Genomic DNA, 24,940 nt, shown 5'->3' on the forward strand with positions numbered 1-24,940 from the left:
AGGAAACGCCGAGCAAGCGACGAGTGACTGCAGTGGGCGGGGGGGGCAGGAAGGGAGGAGCGGGCAGGGAAGGGCTTCACAGTTATAAACTTGTCCCTCTCGGTCCCCGCGACCTCCAACCAGCACGGACATGGCTGAGGGCCAGAAACGAGGGAGCTCCAAGAAGTTCAGTAAGTGGCCATGGGACGGGGTGGGCAGGCGATGGGGTGCTCACCTGGAGAGCCCGGCAGGGAGGGGCAATGCATGACAGAGTGTGTGAGTGTGAGTGTGAGCGTGTTCTCACACGCTCCCCAGGTCACCCCCACCCAGGGACGCTGGGAGCCGAGACAGGCTCTGCTCTCATTAAGAAGCTCGTTATGGTGAGGGGCTTTGGGGGTTTCCATCCCCAGGGCTGGGGGAGAGCCCAGGTGCTGTTGGCTCGGGAGCTGGGTGCAGGCACAGGGACCACTCTGCTGCAGCCCAGCCCTGCACTGAGTGCTGCGATGCACCCGGGGAATGCTCAAGAGAGTCTGGGGGTCTTCACTCCCCAAATCACATCCTTCAGGGTGCACAGCTGTCAGTGCAAGCTGCTGCTGGGGGTGGCCAGGCCCCCCACCCCAGGGTGCTCCCGCAGCACAGGGACGGTGGTGACACAGAGGAGCCATGGTGGGAGCCAGGGAGCAGATTCCCACCGGCTTCTCTCAGAGGAAGCGCTCGGTACCCACCGGGAGCGAGCTCTGCTCTTTCTCACAGACCTTGGGTTTCCCCCAGAGCCCCGGGAGGCAGCTGCACTGGCCTTCACCCCACTTCCCAGCGCTGGGCTGTGCGGGAACCGACCCTTGCTGCTGCTCTCTGCATTCCTGCCGTGATGGTGGTGCCGGAGGGAGGCCGGTCCCTCTGCTCTCCCGGGACCCCTCCACTGGCAAAACCCACGGCCCCGTCCCAGCTGGGCTTTTTCTTTGTGGTAGAGAGTGCCGAGATGGGGAAAGTCCCCAATTGTTGCCTTTCCCACCTGGCCGGCAGTGGAGGATGCTCAGACCCCGAGGGGATGTATAACCCAAAGCAGTTTTGCCTTTAACCACATCCAGGTCATGGGGTTTCTGCCATGCAGTGGGCTTTTGGGCTGCTGCAGCCCCTTGCATGGTCCTTTGCCCCATCTGGCTGCTGGAATGCCCTGTAGAGCCCATGGATGGTGGCAGGAGGTGGGGGTCCAAGAGCTGAGCCGCCCCCAGACACCCAGTTCCTCACCCAGCACCGCAGCAGCGTGCTGCTTCCTGCCTCGGCAACCTCACGGTGCCTGGAGGGGAAAGAGGTTTTGCAGAGCCCCCGGGCAGCATAAACATTGCAAAACCCTCGGAGGCACCCAGAGCACCAGGGCTCCGGCAGTGAAACGCTGCCCTGCAGAGCTGCGGCCACAGGCTGCTTCGCCCATGTGCCACCCTCCTCGTGCCAGCACCAACACCGGCCCGGGGTTGCACCGCAGCAGCACGTAGAACCGAGCCGGGGCCGAGGTGTGAAATGCAAAGCCGTCTGCAGGGGTTATAAATACTTCTCTAGCAAATGCTTTGCGCTCAGCGCTTGCAGGTGGCAGCTGGGAGCTGCAGGGAGGCTGCGAGGGGCTGAGCGCTTGGCCGAGGAAGTGGGGACGTTACCTCCTGCCCGCAGTCGGTGCTGCCACGCGAGCACAGCCGGGCCCTGCGCCGATGGTTCCTGCTTCACCGCGCTGGCGAGGGACATGCACGCGTGGGCACATCACACGTAGCCGGGACCCCCATCCCACGGGGAGGTGCGGTGTGGGACATGCTTTCATCCTGGAGAGGGCAGGGGGTATGGCCCATGAAGCTGCCCCAAGGCTGCGGGGATGGGCACAGCCACCAACCCTGCCCAGAGGCCTCTGGGGGAAGCAGGGAGGCAGAGGGCGGGAGGAAGAGATTTGAAATCATTTCTGGCATTGCCTGCTCACCAGGGCTGGGTGTTTCTTCCTCCAACTCTACAACTGCAGTGGGGAAATGCAGCCTCTAGATTTGCCAGGGCACAGGGGACATTTGCTCCCCAAGGGACTGGGACAGACCTCCCGGGGTCCCAACAGAGACACCCCAAGCAGCATCACATACACTCCAGGCCACAGGGATTGTCATGCCAGGCTGGGACTGGAGACGCAGGGGGCTGACACCAGGCTGCACCGCAGGACAGTGCCCCGTGCCCACCCCAACCCAGGTCTGGGACTCTCCATCACCACACCGTGCTGGCAGTAATCTCACACCCATCTCTCCTCTCTCCTTGCCAGAGTTTTTCAAGTTCAAAGGTTTCGGGAGCCTGAGCAACATCCCCCGGTCCTTCACCCTGCGGCGTGTGTCCGTGGCCCCCAGCTTTCCCGAGAGCCTGAGGGCAGGTGTCCCTCCTCCCCACGGCTTCCTGGAGGAGCCCTTCGACGGCACCCAGGATGATCTCAACACGATGTCCAAGAGCCCCGGCCCCTACGCCCGGTCATCGGACATGTACAGCCACATGGGCACCATGCCCAGGCTGAACCTGGGCAAGGCAGGGAAGAACCTGGGCAAAGCCAAGAGTAGCCAGAGCTGCCAGGAGAAAGGGACCCCCAGTGACAAAAGCCCACGGACAGCCCCGCTCCCCAACCTTCAGTCCCCCGAGATGTCTGGCACCCCTGAGCCGGGCACAGACTCACTCTCAGCCGCTGGACAAGCAGAGCAGGAGAAGGAAGAGGCTCAGCCTATGGACACCCCAGGCGCAGCAATGGCCAGCACGGACCAGGAGCCTGTGGGGAATGTCTCCTGCCCCAGGGCAGAGGCACTGAGCTCCAGCATGGCCCCGAACCCCAGACAAAGCCCTGACACAGCAGCAGGAGCGGACACCACCAATGGAGATCTGCCAGAAAAGGGGCAAGATCACCCTGGCAAGACCTTCCCAGACAGGTACGGCCCCGTTGGGTTTGCTCTGCCTTTGGCTGGGAGCCCCTTTCTGCCCCCGCAGGGCAAGAGAAGAGGGCTGGGACACAGCGGGGGCCCTGCGGTGCCCCCACATCACCCACAGTGCCAGCGGGATGCACCTGGCCGGTGGGACGGCACAGCCGGAGTGCTCCGCACCATGGCCAGGTCAGCGGCTCCATGGGAGTGAGGTTTCCTGTGGGATTTCTGCTCCCTCCCGTTTCCGGATGGGGTGGAAACATCTCGCAGCCCCGCTCAGCCACGGCAGCCCTTTGTCCTGCCGGCAGCTCTGTTCCAGCGCTGGGACATGCTGTGGAGAACTCAGACCAGCACTGTCCTGGGCCCCTCCACTTCTTTTCCTCTCTTCTTTTCCACCCCCCGATCCTTGTCCCCCTCCCCAAGCATCACTGCCTCTCTCAAGGCACAGGGGCAATCCCCAAAACCAGCTGCCCTGTCCCCATTTCCATCACCTGCCAGTAAACCCCCCACTCTGGGCACAAACCCCTTACTCCAAGCACAAAACCCACCCTATGGGGGAATTTAGGGGCTCAGCCTGCTTAGATGAAGGTTGAATTTGCGAGGGGAGGTTTTAACCTCAGGATCAACAAAAGGGATTTTTAACCCCCGGCCCATCATCTGGGCCTCTGGGCATGAGGGGTCAAATGTGTCCCCAGCCCAGCAGTGTGCATGGGACTGGGGGCAAGGGTGGAGGCTCCAACTACAAACTTCTCCCCAAAATAAGGTCCCATCTTTCCACCCCTTCCCTGGCCCAACTCTCCTCTCTCCACACTTGAGTGGCCCCTGACGCCCCTGTTACCCCCCATGCCGCCCCGGGGGCAGGGGGCTTCTTGCCCCAGAGCTGAGCATTTGGGAGGTCTGCGTGGCCTCAGGAGTGGGGTGAGGAGGAGGAATTCGTGCCGGCGGTGGGAGCCGGGCTGTGCCGGCCACACATTCCTGCCGGCCGCGAAGGGAGGGCCGGAGGAGGGCTGGGACGGGAAGGAGGAGGGTCCGCCACCGCCTTGCGCGCCCCAAAGTCCCAACGCTCAGTGCAAGGCGGGAGAGCGTCTGGGAGAGCTTCTCCCCATCCCGGAGCAGAGGCACTCGCTGAATCGTGCAGGGCCGATGACAGCGGTGGGCAGGAGGTTTCCCACCCTGGGACAGGGCAGGTAAGGGGTCGTGGTCTCCCAGCCACCCCTCACACCCCGGCACGGCGGAGGGGACAGGGAGGGAGAGGCTGGGAAGGGGCTTTGCTTGGGGCGGGCACAAAGCCTCGACGCAGATGCTGCTGGAGCTGCTGCTCGGCTGCCGAGGCCCCCGGCCCGTGGCAGCGTTTGCTCATGGAAAGAGCGAGCGCATCGGCGGTGGCTGCTGAAACCGCAGTCAGACCCGGCGCCAGGGCAGAGTGGCTCAGGGGCTGCGGCCGGCTCGGGGGGCCAGAGGCTTGGGGGCTCAGGGGGTCAGAGGCTCAGGGGCTCAGGGGGCTGGCAGCACAGCCACGTCCTCCGGTGAGCACAGAGCCCCAGCAGTGACAGAGGGTCCCCACGGAGGGTGCGCGGGGCTCGCCCAGACCCTCTGCCCCCCAGAAATGATTTAGGTCCCAGGCCAGCACGGCTGGGAGCCAAGCAGCATGGGAATGTGTGGGGGTCATCCGGGTGTCTTGGCTCTGGGGAGTGGGGACTTGGTTCTCAAAAACCGAGGGCTAAATGCTCTTTTGCAACATCTGGGGCTGCCCTGATGATGGGCGTAGCCACACTGTTGGCCAGGGAAACTGAGGCACGTGACCAGAGCAGGACTTGGCTTCAGGGGCATTTCTGCCCCTCCACGCTTCACTTGGAGCCCCTGCCACAGCCCCTGGCTCAGGGAGCAGCCGTCTGCCAGAGCTGATCCCAAGGCCTGGCCCTGCTGTGGGGCGGGCAGGCGGAAGCGGGACCGGGATAGTGCCGTGGCCCAGCCCTTCCTCCGGCACAGGCACATCCCTGGGGATGGGGACAGTCTGTTCCCACCAGGCCATGACAGGAGCCGGGGCTGGCTGCCCAGCACAGGGCACGCCCGTGCAGAGGGACTGAAAGCAGCACAGAGGGGGACGAGCATGGCCCCGGGGCACGTTTTGGCTTTTCCCCCTGCCCCGGAGCATCCCTGGTGAGGACAGACCCGGAGGCAGGACAGGCTGAGGATGCCCACGCCTGGGAGGGCTTTCCCAGGGATGCTCCCTGCAGGATCAGGCCCTCGAGGGGGGGAATTGTGCTGCCGTGGGAAGGGAGCAGCACCCAGCCCGTGGAGCTGCTCGGAGCGAGGCGGTGGCCGTGACTCCCTCAGGGACACAGTGACTCCAGCAGGGACACAGTGACTAACGGGAGATGACCTGCAAGCAGGTCACAGAGCGGACGTGACTCGACTTCCCTCCATACACGGCCATGCGTGAGGCACGGGAAATGCCGCTTCCCGCGGGGCACAGGCAGGGCACAGGCAGGGCGCTGCCCGCAGCTGTCGGCAGACCCCTCTGTTAGCACTGCCAGCCAAAACCTCAAAGGAGGCAGCTCTGCAGAGGGGGAAACTGAGGCACAAGGTGCCCAAACTTGGTTCCCCTGGGGCACAGCCTACACTGGTGTCCAAATATGAGCAGACCCTGGGCTCCAAACTGGGGCTGGACTCACACGATCACCCTGGACCGTTCCCAGCAGCCAGCCCAGAGCTTGGCTCATTTGCAAGTCACTGTGATGCCTTTGCAAGCCCAAAAGGAGCAGCCACCCCACTGAAACCCCACTCCCTGGTGCCACCGCGGTAGCACTGGGTCCCTGCGGCTCAGCCACGGCCGTGCTCCAAAGGCAGCCCTGGAATTTCTCCCAGGCGTTCGACTGCCCCCAAAAATGCCGTTTCCTCCAGGAATGTGCAGAACCAGGGGGGCTGCGGTGCCCAGCCCCCCCGCCGGCCCCAGCTGCTGCCCTTCCCCGGCACGGAGGCCTCCCCTGCCCGGGCCCTCGCAGCGTCTCCCAGCTGCTCCCATGCTCCCGATTTCCTGCCTGGAGGCCCCCCGTCCTCCTGCCGGTTTTTCTCACGGCTCTCGCAGCACCAGGCAGCTCTCTGCGGCCGTGTGAAAGGCAAACAGGCTGGAGAGACAGCGCTGGGGCGGGCAGGCAGCCTGCAGCTGCCCAGCGGAGTCTATGTCCATCTCTTTCCCAAATACTCCTCTATTTTTTTCACCCCAAAAAAGTGTGGGCTTGATTTCCAGCCTTTTTTCCTCTTCCAAGCTGGACAGCAGGAAATGTGGTTTCAGGAGTGTCGGCTTGGAGAAGAGGAGTGGGGGTTGCCTGCGGCAGGGCTGGACACCCCGACGGGCTCATGCAGACCCCGGCAGGACCCGCTGTAACACCACAGGGAATGTCCAGTGAGGCAACGACTGGCAGCAGCCGCCTCTGCCATTCCCGCTTCCCTTTGGGCAACTGATTTCTGAGCCACCCAGCACCATCCCCAGCCTGGAGGGAGCCCACAGAGGAAGAATTTGGCTCCCCGGGGATGCTACCGGTGCAGCTCCCAGGAAGGGTTTGTGTGCAAGGAGCCCCAGCAGCTCCCAGTATGGCTGTGGCTGTAGGCGCTAGGTGGAGCGAGGCAGCTGCTGGCAGGAAAGGGACATCCCAGGTCTGTGACGCCCTCGGATTTGGTTATTTCTTAGTTGCAGCTGCCTGTCCTTGTGCTGGCAGTCTGCCATCCCAGGGGCCTTGCTGCCACCCCGTGCTCGGGCAAGTGACCCCAGCAAGCAGTGGGATGACCATGCTGAAGTTTGGCACTGGGGAGGTGACAGGTACTGGTGAAAGAAGTCTGGACTTTTGTATTTTATTCTGAAAGGTGAGACCTCAGGGTAGCGCATCCCAGCTCAGGCAGTTACAGCCTCTCTTGCTTTGAGCTCTCTGTTGTTGCCCTTGGACTCATCCATGCAGACACACACCTCGACCTACAAGAGCACAAAAAGCAGTAGCAGCATTGCTACATGCTCGGGAAAGAGTAGGGGCCATCTGTGTCCCCCATGAAATGATAGCAAAGAAGCTGCCGGATCAGCTGCATCTCAGGGTTGTTGGGTTGGTTGTCAGTAGGGCTAAGAGTGAACATGTCACCAAGGAGAATCGGAGTTTTTATTGCCGGGATGCTGGGAGGGCAAATATTGCAGTCTCAGGCAGGACATCACCCCTGGCTTCAGCAAAAGTTTGATTTCCACAGAGTTGAACGAGGCCGTAGAGAAACAGTCAGAAACGCTTGTCTGGGTGGTGTGTCCCAACAGCTGCCTACTGGGAACACAGCTCTGCTGGGGAACAGGGCACAGGGTCCCCCACCTCGGCATGCACCCCCCAGCACCATGACCCGTGGGGACCTCAGACTGGCCACTGGGTGTTCCTGGCTTGGCTCCCACGGTCCCAAGCTGATTTGGGGAGAGATCCTCTAAAAAGGCCTCATTCTTTCCTGATCGCATTAGGGAGGCTAAGCCCTGCACCAAGAGCGGGCACAGAGTGGGCAGGAACGGTGCTGGGGGCCTGGGAACCTCTCCCAAACCTGTGGCCATGCTCTCGGCCCCATGGCAAGGCAAGGGGCACAGACCCCTTCTCCCCCCAGCTGTGCCACCATCACCTTTGACCTGACTGTCACAGCTTACTGCCCTTTACTTACGTACTTTTATTTTTCCCCTTCTTCTAGCCACCACGATGGCCTGGAGTCCAGCAGCGAATACGTGAAGGTAAGACACTGAGCACAATCGCAGCCTGCCCCGGCCGGGTGCCAACGGTGAGGGGGGGATGGTGGGGCCAGGGCTGGCTGGGTCCTCAGGGTGCTCAGTTCCGCACCTCCCTTCCCACCACATCCTCCAGGCTCTCTCTTCGGCCCTGGAAGATATTCCCTTCCAGAAATGATGAGGCTGGGGGAGGCAGAGGAGACACAAACCCTATGTGGTCCCTCCGATGCTGCTCCCACAGGAGCTGCCCCCGTTTCGTGCTCCCTGTCACATGCGAACACCGCAGATGCAGGGTCAGCCTCCTCCCTCCTCCTCCTCCACGTAAAGAAACGGAAGGGTTTGAGCCACTTTCGTGGCTGTCACATGAAAGTCGGTGTAAATCTCTCCAAATCTCTTGCTTATCCTCCAGCAAACTATTAACATTCCTGAGGACTCTTCATGTCTGGCCAGAAATTCATTAGCGAGGCGCCTGGCTCCGGAGGAGACCGGGCCCTTTTGCAGGAGGCTGCTGGCACGATGGGAGCCGGGCAGGCGCAGCGGAACAGTGGCAGGGATGCTGTGTGGTTTGAGGATGGAGCACTGAAAACCTGCCCCAGTGGTTGCTGCCATGTGACGGCCTTTGGGAGTTTGTTTGAGAAGGAGCCTCCTGAGGCCAGTTGCCTGATGGTGATGTAATGCCACTGGGTTGTTGAGAAGTGACTTGAGGTGCCTGACTTGGGTGGTGTAACGAGTACAGAGCCCCGAGCCTTCAGCTTTTGGACTTGGGGCTCTCGATGGTGGCTGTAGCCAGACATGGAAGTGTGGGAAGCTCCCATGGTGGCATCAAGGGGCAGGCTCAGGAGAGAGCTGGCTGGACCCTGAGCTCATCTGCTCCTTCTAACGGGGGTCACCTCACTCCAGGTCCAGCCTTGGGGCTAACGAGGACCCCACATGCCAGCTCTGGCAACCAGCAGCCTCTGGGCAGTGGGGTCAGATGCGGCTTTTTGACCTGTATCAGAGCGATCCCCCGGGTGGGATGTCCCCCCTCTCCTCTTCCTTTAGCCGTGTGGGACTGGCAGAGCAGGAGCTCACAGAGCTGGAAGTGGGATGTGTGCTGGAACAACGAGGCTCCGATGGGAGCGTTGAGGCTCCGATGGGATTCACAGGGTAGAGTCCAGGTGTGGGGCACCTCGGGATGCGCAGGAAAGCTCCTGCTCACACAGAGCAAGAGCAAAGAAGTCATGAAGGGTGGATGAAGCTGGGTGGTTTGGGGTGTTTTCCCGTACGCTGTCAGCGTGTGCACCCAGAGACAGGAGCATTTTATGACTCGTGAGTTAATAGACTGAAACAACACAGGTGTGGAGCAATGGGTATGGCTTTGGGATCGAGTGGGTTTTGGTGAGCCAGGAGAATTCCCTACTCTCCAGGCAGATCCCAGACCTGAGCTATCTGGCCTTTATTTCTCACCCATCCCTGTGGTATCCAGACACGGCCCATGGGCTGTGATTTATACGCCACTTCCCTTTGGTCACGGAAGCAACTGATGGCTGCAGTGACAGCAGCTATTTTAGTCAAATAAGTAATTATCTGCAGTGTGAGTGACCGGGATGATGGGGGCACTCCGGATGATTGCAGGCACCGTGCCTGGCTGGGAGCCCGGTGTGTCTGCGGAGTGTTCAGCACCCAGCAGCATTCGGCCCCAGGGCCTGTGGGATTTGGGGTGGGAGGGTGGCTGCTGTGCCTGGGATCCCTTGGGAGCAAGGGGGGACGGGGCTGGGACCCGCCACCGGAATAGGTCCTCGCTTTGAGGCTGGAAGGGAAACAAGCAGAGGGGGAACACTGCTGCAGGGGCGAGCGGAGGAAAGACAGGAAGAAAACTGCCAGTGAAGGAGAGAGTCAGGAGGAGGGAGAGGCCGTGCTGCAAAGCCCTTGTGGGGAAAGGGTCACGGGCAGGTCTGTGTCCAGACGTGCACCCAGGAACTGCCAAATATCATCCCTTGAGCTTCAACCACAAACTGGCCAGGGCCAGCTCTCCCATCACCAACACTGCGGTGATTAGAGGTGCAACCAGAAGCTAGGGTGGGTCGAAAAGCCAGGATCAATAAGCGCTTGGTAATTAATGTGCTTTAATAATAGCCTAAGGGTTGGTGTTTCCAAGCTGCCTGGGAGATCTGCACACCCAGCTCTATTTGCTAACATCCCCGCCGGCCGAGCTTTGGCCCTCGCGCAGGTGAAGGGGCTGCCAAGCGGCGTTACCCTTCAGGAGAGCTGCAGCTGGTAAAGCTGTCCTGCGTCCCCGCAGGAGCTCAGTTGGAGGTTTTCAGCTTCTCCCTGCGGAGGGGCAGCACCGGCACAGCCGGGGGGCATCGCCCTGCAGTGCCGCATGAGGGTCCTGCTCGCTCCCTCAGCGAGAGCCTTGGAGGGAAACCACGGAGCCCGTCGCGGGGGAGAAGCCTTGGCAGGAGGATGATTCACCGTCGGATCCTTTCGGAGCAGCATCTCATTGCATGCTGCCATCTGGTCTGTCCCTCGGCCCCACGCAAGAGGAGAGGAGGAGGGCCCATGCTCCCTGCCCGTCCCGGCGGGGCTGCAGGCACCCATGGGATTCGTGAGCACCCGCCGCCCTGCATTCCCTGCCCACCTTCCTTCTGCTCCTCAGCCCTGTCCTGCTAAAACCCGCGCTGCTCTCCTGTCTCCTCTCTCCCCTGCAAAACCAGGGGCAGAGCACAGGCCCGGCGAGCGCCTCCGAGCTCTCTTTGTTCTGCGCGAAGGAGCTGCTCAGGGGACCTGTATCTCATCAGCCCTGGCTGCTGCCTCCCTGCCTGGGGATGCGAGGGGCTCGTTTGAATTAATTAGCAGGGAGGCTTGCAGGGGTCTGCAGTTGGTGGCAGCGGCAATACCCTTCCCAGCTCACAGCATCCCCTTGGGCAGGGGTGCACCGGGAGGCATGGGGGTCTTTGGGCCAGGACACGCTTTGCGGATGGGAGCGTAAAGCCCCTCGTTACCAAAGCGTGGCCAAATCCAGGCCGTGCCGGCGCGGGACAGACCTGGAGGGAGACCGGCTGGGTGCGGGCAAGCAGGCGCAGAGCTCGCTACCGGGTGCTGTGGGAGCCCCTGCCCGTCCCTGTGCACGGGGCAGGGCGCCGGCGGTGGGTTCAGGCAGGAATTTTGTTGGGTTTTTCTTTTTTTCCGAGAGTCGGGGCTGGAGCAATGCTTTGAGTCATCAGTGCTGCCTCGCACATCCCATACGTGAAACTGTGGCCTTAATTAAACCGAAGCGGAGCCTTAATTAAACACAACTCGGAGACGGCCTACGTGGGAAGCAGGCAGCCGGCTCCCCGCCACATGAGGCAGGCACCGGTGTCTCCCCCCAGAAAGGCGTCACCAGGGCGGGGGTGAAGGAAGACAGAGTGGGCGAGAGGGGACGAGGCTGTCCCTGACCCGTGTGCGTCACTGGGGAGAGCAGATGGATTTGGGATGGGAGATGAGGGGTGCTGGGTCCCCTCAGGGGTGCCTGATCCCCTCAGAGGAGCCATTTTCTCTCAGGGCACAGGCAGCCGGGGTGCTGGTTCCCTTCAGGGGTGCTGGTTCCCCTCTGAGGAACCAGGTCCCCTCAAGCCGCAGGCAGCCGGGGTGCTGGTTCCCCTCAGGAATTCCTGATCCCCTCAGGGGTGCTGGGTCCACTCGGGGGTGCTGGGTCACTTCAGGGGTGCCTGATCCCCTCAGGGGTGCCTGATCCCCTCAGGGGTGCTGGGTCCCCTCAGAGGAGCTGGCTCTCCTCAGGGGTGTCGGTTCCCCTCAGGCCGCAGGCAGCCGGGGTGCCGGTTCCCCTCGGCGGTGCCTGATCCTTTCAGGGGAGCCGGTTCCCCTCAGGCCGCAGGCACCGGGGCGCCGGTTCCCCTGGGCGGTGCCGGTTCCCCTCAGAGGAGCCGGTTCCTCACAGGGTGCCGGTTCCCTTCGCGCCGCGGGAGCGCCGGGGGTGCCGGTTCCCCCGGGGTCGGCGGTGCCGAGGCGGGCGCGGGCGGCCCCGCGGGGCGGGCCGGGGCGGAGCTGCCGCGCCGGCGCCGCCCCCCGCTGCCGACAAGGGATGAGGTAATCGGGGAAGCGGCTGAAATTGAAGCCCGGCGGCGGCGGCGGCGGCGGCAGCGGCGGTGCAGCCCGGGCCGGGCCGGGCCGGGGCAGCCCCGGCCGGGTGCGCCGCGCCATGACGGAGCGGTGCAGCCTGTGGAGCGCCTTGTCGGCGGCCGCCTGCTGCTTCTACCGCGGCTCCTTCATGCAGGTCCAGGTGAGCGGGGGGCGGCGGGGGGGGGGGACTCCGCAGAGATCCCCGCGGGGGCCGCCGGGCAGCGGCTCCGTCCGCCCGCACGCGTGGGGAAGGCGGCGGGGGGTACAGCGGGGAGGGGGGGGCACGGGCCGACCCCCGGCCCCGCAGCCCCGGGCTGCAGGGAGGGGGCGGCCTCCCCGGGGTCCCAGCGCGGAGCCCCGCTGTCCCCAGCGCTGCCCCGCTCAGCACGGAGCTGGCAGGGCTGGGTGCGGGCAGCGGGCCTGCCTGCGTTTGTCAAGGAGGTAGCGAGCGTGAGATGAGGCAAAGCACCGGGTCGTGGGGCAGAGCTCAGCCCCCTCTGCAGCCAGGGCCGCAGAGCCGAAGCCACCCGATCCCCCCAGACCAGCACTTTTGACAGGCAGCACAAGTCTCTGAAGGGAGCCCTCACCTGCAGCAGACCTCACGAAGGGGGGGCATTTAGCATCCCCCAAAAGATGTGCTGGGAGCGAGCGTCGCTGAGCGGAGGAGAGGCTGAGCCCAGAGGAACACACAGCTTCTTGGCCTGGGTCTCCACGTATGTGCTGCACTGCACAGGTCCGACTGGTGGGAGGAAGCTGGGATCCATCTGTCACCTGTCCTGTGATGCTTCCAGCACCGCCGCTGTCTGGGCACGAGTCTAGGTGTCCTATTTTTGGACTCTGGCATTTGCACAGGAGGGGCATGGCGCTAGGAATTGGTTCCCTCATTTACTGAGTTAGAGAGCAAAGGTGTTGAGGATTGCAAGAGCCAAGCAGCTCGGCTCTGAAGCAAGAGCTGTAGCATACTGCAAGTTAGAAGGGAGCCGGCAGCCAAGAGAGCTGGCAGTCTTATTCAGTACTCCTGCGGAGTGAGGTAGGTGCCGAGCTTTAGAGATTATGCTGGGTAAGACGGAGCCCAGAAGCAGCATTTCAAGTCTTGTCATGATTGCGGCTGATCTCAGTGCGAAGCCAGAGATTTTGACTGCTAGTGGGGGTGAAGAGGGAGAAGCAGAAGAGCTTCTCCTAGTTGTCCAAAGGCCACTGAGCAGCACAAGGGGGACGTGCCCTAGCACAGCAGCCCTTGGGCTGTACATCGCAGGGGTGATGGGGTGCTTTCAGCAAGCTGCTGCCAGAACAAGGGAGAGACAGGTGGGTGTCTGGCTCTCGCACTGGGATGCAAGAGGGGATGGAGGGCGCTCCATCCCGACCCCAGAAAGAGTTAAAAGTGAAGCCCTAAGTGCTCACCTGCCTCCGCCAGATCTTTCACCATCTATTTGTGTCCAAGTGTGCCCAGCAAACACACACTGAAGTCCCCATGAATGACTGGAGCGCTTCCAGCTGACAGCCGCATCCCTGCTCACCGCCAATGGCAGTGCACCCAGCCTGGAAAGCACTGACATCATTTCTGGCCAATAGCAGCTCTGAAAAGGGATGCAGCAGCAGCCGCTGCCGCCGTCTTGGAGTGAGATAAGTAATATATAGATGGATGGAAATGTGTGTATACACACACCCCATCACTGCACCGGAGACCCGCTCCCCCAGGGCAGTGGTAGCAGTGCTCTCCAGCACCCCACTGCACAACCTGGGGCACTTGTCCCACCTTAGAGCACCCAGATGTTCCTGGCCATCAACCCCAGCTGCACCCCACCCCTGCCAGCCAGACATAATTGCTCCAGAGCTGCCACAAAGGAGCACAGACAAGGGGAGAGGAGACCCTGTGGGTAGCCAAGACCAGTCCTAAGAGGGGCTTTGAATACCAGAAAAAAAGATCTTAAGTCAAGGTCTGCTTTCAGTGGGGACTCATGGAGATGTGGCATACCCAAGGGATGCCTTCAGTCACCCACGGGGTGGACAGATGGGCTGGTGCCTTCTCAGAGGCCATTTAGATGCCCAGAGTCGTTGCAAGACAGGACAGAGGAACAGATTATTTCTTTTCCCTGTGGATATCCAGATTAGTAGGATGGACTGGCTCGCAGCAGGGCAAGCAGACTAAGAGCAAGCCCATAACAACTTGAGGGTTGTTTGTGGTGGGATTTTCTCACTGTGGTCATGCAGGATGGACTAACCATTCTTGGGTGGTACCTGGCAGCTGGACTGGTGAGCATAGCAGTCCTGCACTGGGCAGGCACACAGACTGGTTCTTGGGTTTGCTGTGATACTGGCTGTCTCTCAGCAAAGATGCTCTGAAATACTTCACTGAGGTAGCCAGGTACACCATTGCCAGATACGGAGGAAGCGGAGAAGACCCCTCACACAATTCTGGGGCTTTCCCCATACACCTGCTCCCAATGGCTTGTTACTCTGCTTCCTCCCAGTTCTACTTCCCAGGCCCCACAGCTGCTCCAGCAGCCAGAGCAGGGATGGAAAACTCCGGAAGGGGCTGGGATTTCCCTAGCAAGGGTCCCAGCACAGGGCGGGCAGTGCGAGAGCAGGAGGGAGAGCAGATGCGCTCGGTGCCCCGAGGTTAGTCAGATGTTATTGGCAGAGGAGCGGGGTGGGGTGCGAGTACACCTTGCTCTCCAAGCTGACTTCATCCTCAGCTGCGACTCCTCCAGATCTAGGAGGGGAGAGCAGGAAGACAGACTGCAAATCACTCCTGTTTCATAAGATTACCTCTGCAAGGAGGGAAAGCCAAACGCCAGCCTTTGAAGCTCTCCTTACGCCAGGCAGAACAACAGCCACCGTTTTATACATGTTCCACAGCTGTCAGCACCCTCCATCCACTCAGCTCTTGCCCTTCCACTGCCCGCTCCAGTCCTTGCCCCTCGGCTGGGACTGGAGGTGCTTCCTCCCCCAAGAAAGCAGAGGGGAGTGTCAGGGAAGTGCCTGGGAATTGCCTCAGGGGGGGCTGCCCCCATTGCACCAGAGGATTCCCCAGCCCCAGGACTGTGAAAGAGCCCATCAGGGTGCTGAACGCGAAGTGACGGAGGAGCTCTCCTTTCTTCAGCCAAGCCAGCTTGGCTGCTGGTTGGAATTCCTCAAGCAGAGCTTGGCATCGTCTCTGGCAGCTTCTGAGCTGGTTTGTCTGGTGCGGCTGGTTCGGAGAACCGCTCTAATCCCCACTTCTTCCCGCTCAGCTGGAGGAGGCCTTGGGGCTCTCTCCGTGCAGGAGACCAGCCCCACGCACTCGAGCTAGGTGCGAGTAGAAGTCAAGGCTTTTCCCCACACCAGCCTACTAGTATGCAAGACCTCATGTCGGGCCGTACATCTTTTGATGTCCTCTTGGCGCAGCCGGGAGTGCCAAGCGGTGCCCTTTTCAGCGCGGCACTCAGACATCCGCTTACACGCTCCTGACAGCGCTCGGCTGGCCTGCACCGCCTTGCCACGCCGTGCCTTGCCAGCACCCGCGCCTCGGCGCCCGGCCAGCTGGCAGCCTGCGAGCCGGCCTCCTCCGAGACACGCTACCGAGCGGAGCAGAGGAAAGTCGATCGCTGCTGAAGGGCTCGGGGGCTGGAGGAAGCGCATCCCTCCACAGCACGTGGGTCTTTTGCACCAGGGGCTTGCAGCGAGCCCAGCTCCCACATGGAGAAGGGAGCAGCCAGGTGATTTTGGCAGCAGTTAGCGTGTGTTGGAAGAGCGTGAGAGACTCATAACGAGGACCAATCCCCAGAGTCACATCACACCAAGGAAAAGGGCTCTGCATGATCAGTCTCCTGCTGCCTCCCCGTCTAAAACCGGTGGCTTTTTTGGTGACCGTGCAAATCGGATGGGATCTCCCTGCCCAGCCAAGGAGCCGAAGGGACAGTGCCCTCCCCCCCGGCTGGAGAAGGTGGCTTGCAGCACCCTCTGCTCATGACTAGTCTCCCTCCCCCGTCTGCAAGATGTAAAACCTCCCTCGCCTCTCCCAAACCTCCTGTTCTCTCCTGCTAGCTTAGCACCTGGCCCCTGGCATGAATGCCAGCCGGCTGCTGCCCAAATCCAGGCTTGGAGACGCTGGGCGCTGCTCAGCTGGGTTTGTGTTTGTTATTCTGCGCATTTGCATGGGGAGGATTTGGGGGAAAACCCAGATGTACAATGCTGAGCAGAACAGGCGCTAATCCCCGCTCCAGGGGTGGTGGGGGGAGCACCAGCTCCAAACCGCTCCCGGCTCAGCTCCGACGGCTTTAGCCTGCACAGGCAGGAGAGGCTCCTGGGGGATCCCTCTGCGCCCCAGAGTTTAGGGTGAACCACGCCACAGGGAAGGTGCCACAACCAAGGGTCCCCCACCGCTGCTCTGCCGAGCCAGGTCTGCTCGGTGGCAGCGGATGGGTTGTCATGGAAACGGCATCTGCTCGGCCTTGGCCCCCCGGGAGGCAGCCGGACCCTGGCAGCATCCGCTGGCTACCATTTATTTTTAATAGGGTTCAGCGGCACTGGGTGGCTTTGTCTCCACGAGGGCCCCAGAGTGACAGTGAGTGCTCGGCTCCCCACAACCCTCGGTCAGGAGGGGACAACCCACATGTCTCCTGGTTCAGGTCCCCACAGCTCCAGCAAGCGGGACTCTCTCATGAAGAGGGTAAACACGGTGGGATGAGCAAGTCTGAGTTCAGTCTGTAGTGTTTTCACAGGCTGTTCCCACTGTCCCAGCACATTTTTACTCAAAAGGAGCTGGGAAGGAAGGAATAGGGGCAGGCCCAGGCTGGTGAGGGCAAGCCCTGGAGAGCACGGTCCATCGCACAGGCCCTTCGCAGCCTCCTTCCCCCTCCCCAGGCTGGAGCAGGGTCCCCGGGGCAGCATCGCTGCCTGGCTTGGCTGGTGAATGCAGCTGCCACGGGAGATGGAGCATCTCCCCTGGGAAAGGGGGAGACCTGGGGTCAGGCTCCTGCTGAGGGACTGGGTGGGTTGCCAGGAGCACCCCGAGAGCAGTGGGTACAAGACAGGAGAGCAGCACGGTGATCTACACTTTCCCCTGCTCACAGCTGCTAGAGGAGCAGAGGGAATCAATATGGGACGCAGAGGATGAGGTGCTGGGCAAAGGGGTCAGCTCCGAGGCAGGTCCCCGGTGCGTTGGCATGGGCCTACAGCCCCCAGCACTCTGGGGAACCAGCTGCCACGCAAGGCCAGCCCTGAGTGCCAGCCTGCTCCTCCGGCAGCGCCAGAGCGGTGTCAGCAGGGTTTCAAGCCCATGCCTGTCCTCCGAGACACCAGCAGCATCCTGCCCTAACAAGCACCAAGGAGCTGGGCCAGTCTACGGTGCCTCCTCGCGCTGGCACTGCCACCGGCAGTGGAGCCAGGCCACTGGGCCACCCTCGCGGTGGAACAGGACACCCCAGTAGCCCCGTCGAAGCTCCCCAGTCCGTGGCAGTGGCACACATGTCCCCCTCACAGGACAGCACACATCTGGGGTGCGGGGGGAACCCAGGAGTCCTGGCTCCCAGGCCCTGCTCCTCCACGTAGCGCTGCCCATCTCAAAGCCACCGCGCCGACTGGGGACACTGGCCTCATGCGCGGAGCATGCAGGAACCCCGAGCCTACACCCGCCTCCCCAAACAAGCACCAGCTTCACCGTGCCGGCAGCCTCGGCTGCCCTCTGGGAACGCGGGCCAAGCGGCAGCGGGAGACATGACACCATCCCTTATCTCCAGGGGGAAGGGAGAGGGCAAATTGCCTCCTCCAGGCTCAGGTGCACCAGTGTGGTAAAAGCTAATTTCGATGCAGAAGGTTCCCTTTACGTTTGTCATTACTATTCATGACACCATCAGGCTAAACACAGCGGGTTAACCCTTTGGAGGAGGGACCACAGTGGGTGTTTCAAGGAGGAATAATGCAGGTTTCCTCCTGGAAGAGTGTTTCCCGTGGTGGCTCAGCCCTGGAGATGTTTGAGAGGGAGCTGAGGCAGGTTTTCCCCTACCCAACCACACTCAGCTCTGAGCTGGGACATGCCAGAGACAATGTGGTCAGGCATGATGGGGACGTGCCACCAGGAGACCCTCCAAGTGCTCCTGGTGGCAGGACCTGGCCATCAAGGGGCACATTACCCCTCCCACATCCTTTGCCACAAGCAGCAATCCTCACACCCAGCTCTGAGTTACCTGTCCCCTGGGGACAGGTCTGCTCCATGCCATGAAAGGTCCCTCGGTCCTCACATGGGGACCCTGCCAGCCCATCCCAGGGCCAGCCCTTCCCTCCCCAGGGCCTGCACTGCTGCACTGGCTGACACTTTCTCCTCCCCTGTACAGTTCTCCAAGGAGAAATACATCCTCGACTCATCACCGGAGAAGCTTCACAAGGAGCTGGAAGAGGAGCTGAAGCTGAGCAGCACCGACCTGCGCAGCCACGCTTGGTACCACGGCCGCATCCCCCGGGAGGTGAGGAGGGGAAGGTGGGTGGCTCCGGGCACCCTTTGCTTGGGCTGCTCAGGGAGAGCACCCCAAGGCCACACAGAGCCACCAGCCTGTCCTCGTGGGAAAGCCTCTGGCAAGGGCTTCGTTAGCTCTGAGCTGCCTGGTTTTGCCATGGGAAATGCCCTTCTGTGGCTCAGAGCCAGGGGCAAAGGGAACGAGCCAATGCCCCAAATAACACCCCAGTGGAGCATCCGCCTGTGCCCCTGGTCCATCCAGCGTGGCTGTGCCTGAGTGGCTGCCCTGTCCCCTGCCAGGTGTCAGAGAGCCTCGTGCAGAGGAACGGCGACTTCCTCATCCGCGACTCGCTCACCAGCCTGGGCGACTACGTGCTGACGTGCCGCTGGCGCAACGAGCCCCTCCATTTCAAGATCAACAAGGTGACGGTCAAGTCCAGTGAGGGCCATACCCGTGTCCAGTACCTCTTCGAGCAGGAGAGCTTTGACAATGTGCCCGCCCTTGTCCGCTTCTACGTGGGCAACCGCAAGGCCATCTCCGAGCAGAGCGGAGCCATCGTCTACTGCCCCATCAACCGCACCTTCCCCCTGCGCTACCTGGAAGCCAGCTACGGGCTGGCCAATGGCAAGCATGGGGGATCCCACAGCCCCGCCACCCAGAAAGGGGGGCACATCAAGAGGAGGAGCATCACCATGACAGACGGCCTGACAGCAGACAAGATCACCAGGGCTGAGGGGTGCCCAACCAGGTGAGCACGCGGTCTCATTCCGGCTCAGCTGAGCAGAGGACCAGCCCCTGAGAAAGAGGCAGGGCCACGCTTGGTCCCTGCTCCCTGGGCACAGGGCAGGGGTTTGGGGATGGAAACCATCCCCGCTCAGGTGCGGAGAGGGACCAGCAAAGGTATGGGGTTTTCTCCCAGGCCAGTTGCCAGCCACACTGAGCCACCACAGCAGACACCCAGTGAGCAGACATGACTTTAGCATCACAGGCCAGAAGCCAGAGAGTGTTTTACAATTACCCAGTCCAGGATTACCGCGTGTCAGGGCTTGTCAGAGCCAGAGAGCCGAGCTTTCCCAGGCAGATGTAAGGGGAGAGTCAGTCCTGGCCACCAAGAGGGCATTTGTTGATTGGTTTTGAAGGGCCCTTTTAGTTGTGGAGCCCTTTCCATTCAGCTGGAGCATTTATTACCAGGCAGAACTGAAAGTCTGATGAGCAGGAGACTGATGGAGCTGTGCTGATGGGGGTCTGCACAGCCCCCACATCACAGCCTCCACATGTTAACCTTAGAGCAGTTGGGCTTTTCTGGAGGTGGAGAGGAGATTTCCTCTGCAGAGCTTGCTTTTGGCAGCCCCAGGCTGCCCAGAGCCTGGCAGAGAAGGCTGAGCCACACATACATCCGCACACACAACAGCCAAGGGGGGACCCACCTACTCCTGTCTCCCCAGTGGGACGCAGCCTGTCAAACCAAGCCGCTTTCTCGCCGCCCTGACCTTCTCAGCCCAAGGACAGGGTAAGAACGTGCCAGCAGAAAACAAGCAACCAACTGTTACAACAGGGAAAAGGAAAACACTCAGGCTTCCAGGAAAGCATATGTGTTTCCAGAAGAAGAGCCCAGATCCATCAGTTTTTCCTCACCACTCACCTTTTTCCCAAACCCCTCATCACTGCCACTGCTCTCCCATGCTCCTCCCACTGCAGAGGCACGGTGGTCAAGACCAAACACATCACAGCAGCCCAGCCCTCACCCATGGCAGGGAGGGCAGTGAATTACCTGCCATGCCTCCTTGCAAGCCTCCCTGTGCTCAGACCTCGCCCCAGACACAGCATCTTTTGCAACACCATTGCCACATGGTGTTTGCATCAGGCCACAGCTTCTGCCCCACCAAGACCTCCTTGCTTGCCATGCGGCTCCCTGAGCACCCATGCTGCAGCTCACCAGCCCAGGCACCTCACTGCCTCCACCAGATGCCTGCTGGGCTCCAGGTCCAGCTTCCAGGCACTTTCCACCTCTCTTAAGGTGGAACCAACCCAACCATCCCAACACAGCTCTTGGGTGAAAGCAGAGTAATGCACCCACCATCAGATACCACCTTGCAGCACAACCCTAGAAAACTACCCCCTACAACTGCTTTGCCAGAGCCACTTCCCCACAGCACCCTGGAGCCATCTGCATCATCTCCCCTGCCCCATATGACCAAGCTCCCCAGAGATGGGGCTGTCTCTGCTTTATATAGGTCCTGACCCTACAGAAGTGCTCCCAGCTGCCTGAGGGACTGCCTGCTCACTGCTCCAGCTGAGCTTGTTATGGTTTCAGTTCATTATGGGTAGTTGTGGAAGGGGGTGATGATCGGAGGGGAGGTGATGGGGCAGCAAACACTCATCCCAACCCCTCTGCCCTTGCCAGGGCCCTGTTTACAGGGACTAATGTGCCCCATCTGCCCCCTCCCCAGCGTGTCCCTACCCCACCACAGAGACATCATTCGCAACTGTGCCGTCAGCGTGGACCAGATCCAAGACCTGCACTCCCCGATGTCCCCCATCTCCGAGAACCCAGCGTCACCCGCCTACAGCACGGGTAGGCATCATCCCTCCATCCCACCAGGGACAGTGGGGAGGTGGGTCAGGCACAGGTGTGATGCAGGGACCTGGGGAGGGGGATGGAGCTGGCTGTAATCACTCCATGCTAGCAAAACCTTGTCCAGCTCTTTGCATGGCAAAGAAAACTGTCCTGATGGAGGGCTTGAGCTGAGGATGGGCTCTCAGCCAGTCCTCAGCCGCAGCGTCATGCAGCTGAACTGGGACTGACTGTGTTTGGGCAGCAGGGCTTTCCCTGAGCTCCGCGTCCGCAGGCTGCTGCATCCATGGTCCCTACGTGTGTGCATATCTCCGGGCTCTGCTAACAGGGTCTCCTCTGCTCCCTACAGTTACACGGCTAAAGCCACAGGCCTGCCAAGCGGCTGGGATTGCCCCGGCCTCTCCAGTCATAAGAAGGTCCAGCGAGCCCCAGCTGTGCCCAGGGAACAACAGCAAACCTCTGCCAGACCCTGCCCACAGCACCCACTCAACTCCCTGCCACGGGTACGCCCGCGCCTCCCCCTCTCCCTCCGTGAACAGCTACAGCGACCCGGACACGGGGCACTACTGCCAGCTCCACCCCACCTCGCCCATCAGCAGAGACCGGCCAGCTCATGACATCAAGCAGCTGCCAACAAAGAGCTACGTGGAGAGGCTAAAGGTGGAGGAAGGACAGAGAGGGACTGTGGAGAACAGCTCCGGGGAAGCAGAGGCAGGGCAGAGGCTGAAAGGAGAGCTGGACTTCAGGGGCTTTGTGCCCCCCACCATGGAGACAACCTCCTCCTTCAACCCCGCGGCCTTCCAGTCCCTGCTCATCCCCCTGGAGAACAAACCCCTGGAGATGGCCGTGCTCAAGAAGGTCAAAGAGCTGCTGGCAGAGGTGGATGTGAAGACGCTGGCCAAACACATCACCAAAGTGGACTGCCTGGTACGGCCGGGGCCAGGCGGGAGGGATGGGCACGACTGCCCTCCGATTGCTCCGGGTTGGCAGGGGATTGGAGCACCCCCGAGCATCGGGGCACCCCCGAGCATTGGAGCATCCCTGTCGGGCTCTGCTGGGGCAGGCAGAGGCTGGGCTGGGGCAATTAACAAAATTCCTCAATTAACAGAAGTCTAATCAGCTCTCACCTTTCTTGACAGGTCGCTCGGATATTGGGTGTGACGGTGGAGATGCAACGGCTCATGGGAGTGAGCTCGGGCATGGAGCTGCTCACCCTGCCCCACGGCCACCAGCTCCGCCTCGACCTGCTGGAACGGTACGGCAACGCCACGGCCGGGCCGAGCCCACCAGGCTCCCCCGCACGGCACAGCCCGGCTCCCCTGGGGTGTCCCCAGCTCGGCATCGCGAGAGGGGGGGTCCACTGCCCCTCCGGGGGGGTGTGGAGCAGCCCTGGCTGAGCCCTGGGAGCACCCCCAGCCCCCCCGTGCTGACCCCGCTCCACATCTCGCCCCACGGCAGGTTTCACACCATGTCCATCATGATCGCCGTGGACATCCTGGGCTGCACGGGCAGCACGGAGGAGCGGGCGGCCCTGCTCCACAAAACCATCCAGCTGGCTGCCGAGCTGAAGAGCACCATGGGGAACATGTTCAGTTTTGCAGCGGTGATGAACGCCCTGGAAATGACACAGGTACAGGGATGCTCCCTTCATCCTCGTGGCCTGGGCTCAGCCCCCTCACCCAAAACACATCCCTCTCCCCGTGTCCTGTGGGTTCTGACACCCCTTGGGGTGGGAGAAGGGGGAAAATGCCCAGGGTAGGAGGCGTGGGGCAACATCCGCTGGGGTGTAAGCAGGGAAAGGGAAGAGCTGTCCCCTCCGCAGAGCAGACAGCCCAGTCCCGCCGGGATCCGATTGTTTTTCGGTGGTTGGGCTTTTTGTTTTGTGCTGGGCTGTGTTCCTGGGAGGAAATGAATCTGCCCTCCGGTACAATACAAATCAGTCTCAAGGCTGTGGCAGCAGCGTCTCCAGGCCACACTGCTCCCTTTGGAAGATGAAAGGAGATTAAAATTCAATTTTAAATCGAGCCCAGCTGGGAAGTCTTGCTTCCTGCCTGCACAAAGGAGGTGGAACGGCTGCCCCCTCCCTGCGTCTCATCTTCCAGGCCGCTGCGACGTGGGGAAGCTGCTTTCCTGGGGCACGGGGAGGGGGGAGAAATCCTGAACCCAGCCTCGGTGCCAGGGATGTGCCGTCTCTGGCCGTGAGTGCTGGTGGAGGAGGCTGTTTTGGGGAGCAGCGGGCACTGCTGTGTGTAAAACCGGGGACCATGGCTCGGGCCCAGGCTGTGCCCCCCTGGGAGTACCCTGGGAGCCCAGAGCTCGGTGCCCGGGCGCTGCACTGCCCCCAGCACCCTCCATCTGCCCCATCTACTTTCAGATCGCCCGGCTGGAACAGACCTGGATGGTGCTGCGGCAGCGGCACACGGAGGGCGCGATTCTCTATGAGAAGAAGCTCAAGCCGTTCCTGAAGAGCCTGAATGAAGGGAAAGGTAACGGGAGCAACTCCCCTTCTCTCTTGCCTGCCTGCTCCTTCCCGCTTTCTCTGGGCACGGCCTTGCTGGAGGGGGACACGTTTAAGAGCTCTGACCCTCTCCCAGCTGGTGCCAGACGCTTCCCCTCTGGCTGCTGAACCACCCCAGCACCCAAGGAAGCATTTCATAACTAAATAAAACCAGCAGCTGGGCACAAACACAACTCAGCTGAGCCAAATCCTCGTGCTCACATGGCAGTGCATGCCAAGCCGAGGGGACAGGGCGGCCAGTCGGGGAAGATGAAAAGCCATTTTTCTCCAACGCCCAGTGCTTTGGGCTCTGCAAACCTGCTCCCCATCGCAGCCCCGGGAAATGCAGACACAGCCCGAGCAGGGACAGCAGCGTTCCCCTCCCAAGCACAACCAGAAAGCCCAGCTGGGAGAAGCTGGTGTTGAACAAGACGATGGCCCCGGGCACAGCGATCACAGAGCCACAGCCACTGCTGTGCTACAGCTGAGCCTTAAAGCCTCTCCCGGGAGCGTGGTGGCAGCCTGGCTTCACGGGGCTGTGTGGCCACCTGAGCGCTCCACAGGGCTAGGGCAGATGGGGAGGGGGCTGCAGGGGCACGGGGCCGCACAGGGTCCTCAGGGTGCCTCTCTCCGCAGAAGGGCCGCCGCTGACCAACACCACCTTTCCCCACATCATGCCCCTGGTGACTCTCCTGGAGCGGGATGAGGCTCTCACAGACAGCCCCGAGCCCTGGGAGACCACCGACAACAGCGTGGAGGTGGTCATGGCCCACCTGGAGGCAGCGCGGATGGTGGCCCACCATGGCGGGCTCTACCACACCAATGCTGAGGTGAAGCTGCAGGGTAAGCGATGGGGACAGCAGAGCCCCTTTCCCTCTGCCGAATTCCCAGTGTTCAGCTCCAGCCCAGCACCAGACGGAGCATCCCACGGGCGCAGGGTCCCCATCCCATCCCAGCGAACTGACTCTCCCTCTCTGCAGGTTTCCAGGGCAGAGCGGAGCTGCTGGAGGTCTTCAGCACTGAGTTCCAGCTGCGGCTGCTCTGGGGCAGCCGTGGGGCCGAGAGCAGCCAGGCTGAGCGCTACGAGAAGTTTGACAAGGTCCTCACCGCCCTGTCCCACAAGCTGGAGCCAGCAGTGCGCTTCAGCGAGCTGTGACCCCCCCGGGCGCTGGGAGACCCCCCCAGCTCCCAGCCAGTCCGCCCGGTGGCTGTGGGGCAAGGGATGGGGCCAGTCACCCAGCACCAGGAGGAGGAGACATGGCCCAGAAAGGCGCTGGGGCATGGATCAGCAATTTTGAGACAAAGAGGAGGAAAAGCAGCCACCTCCCATCTACCACCCGCCTTCTTGGGACACAGCAGGGTCCGCACCACTGCCCCGAGGGACGGGGACAGGGTTGGGGCAGGCCAGCACCCCGGTGTCCACCATCCAGCCCCGCTGAGGTCCACGACTACATGGTGTCCCTCACCTCACCCTTCGGTTTTGTTTCTTTTCCATCTCTGTCTTGCCCACAGCTGCTGGATCCTGCTTGTAAATACGTCTTCACGATCGCTTCTCGATGTACAGACTTGTGAAGGACAGTTCTTGTTGTAAATAATTAGGCTCATTCGTTTCATCTTGTAAATACGTGTACATATCTCATGGGTTCAGTTCTTACACACAATAAACTTTTATGCTGTTCCTCAAGGGGA

At 61.5% G+C, this 24,940-nt stretch overlaps 1 protein-coding gene across 4 annotated transcripts; it reads left to right on the forward strand.

Moving 5' to 3' along the window:
- The first annotated feature begins 66 nt into the window (after nucleotides 1-66).
- Nucleotides 67-24,940, forward strand: SH2D3C (SH2 domain containing 3C). 4 transcript variants are annotated; one of them, XM_074846703.1, is made up of 12 exons: nucleotides 67-170; nucleotides 2,267-2,912; nucleotides 7,608-7,647; nucleotides 18,060-18,188; nucleotides 18,479-18,927; nucleotides 20,630-20,754; nucleotides 21,104-21,681; nucleotides 21,894-22,009; nucleotides 22,213-22,384; nucleotides 23,129-23,240; nucleotides 23,888-24,094; nucleotides 24,232-24,940. In XM_074846703.1, the coding sequence occupies exons 1-12, from the start codon at nucleotides 131-133 to the stop codon at nucleotides 24,405-24,407; spliced, it is 2,790 nt and encodes a 929-aa protein (XP_074702804.1). In that variant the 5' UTR covers nucleotides 67-130; the 3' UTR covers nucleotides 24,408-24,940. The 4 variants fall into 4 exon arrangements, with proteins under 4 accessions (XP_074702804.1, XP_074702805.1, XP_074702806.1 ...); XM_074846704.1 differs by having other exon boundaries at nucleotides 20,651-20,754; XM_074846705.1 differs by lacking the exons at nucleotides 67-170; nucleotides 2,267-2,912 and adding an exon at nucleotides 3,988-4,090.

Source organism: Strix aluco, chromosome 20 (genome assembly GCF_031877795.1).
Source record: "Strix aluco isolate bStrAlu1 chromosome 20, bStrAlu1.hap1, whole genome shotgun sequence".
NCBI lineage: Eukaryota > Metazoa > Chordata > Aves > Strigiformes > Strigidae > Strix > Strix aluco.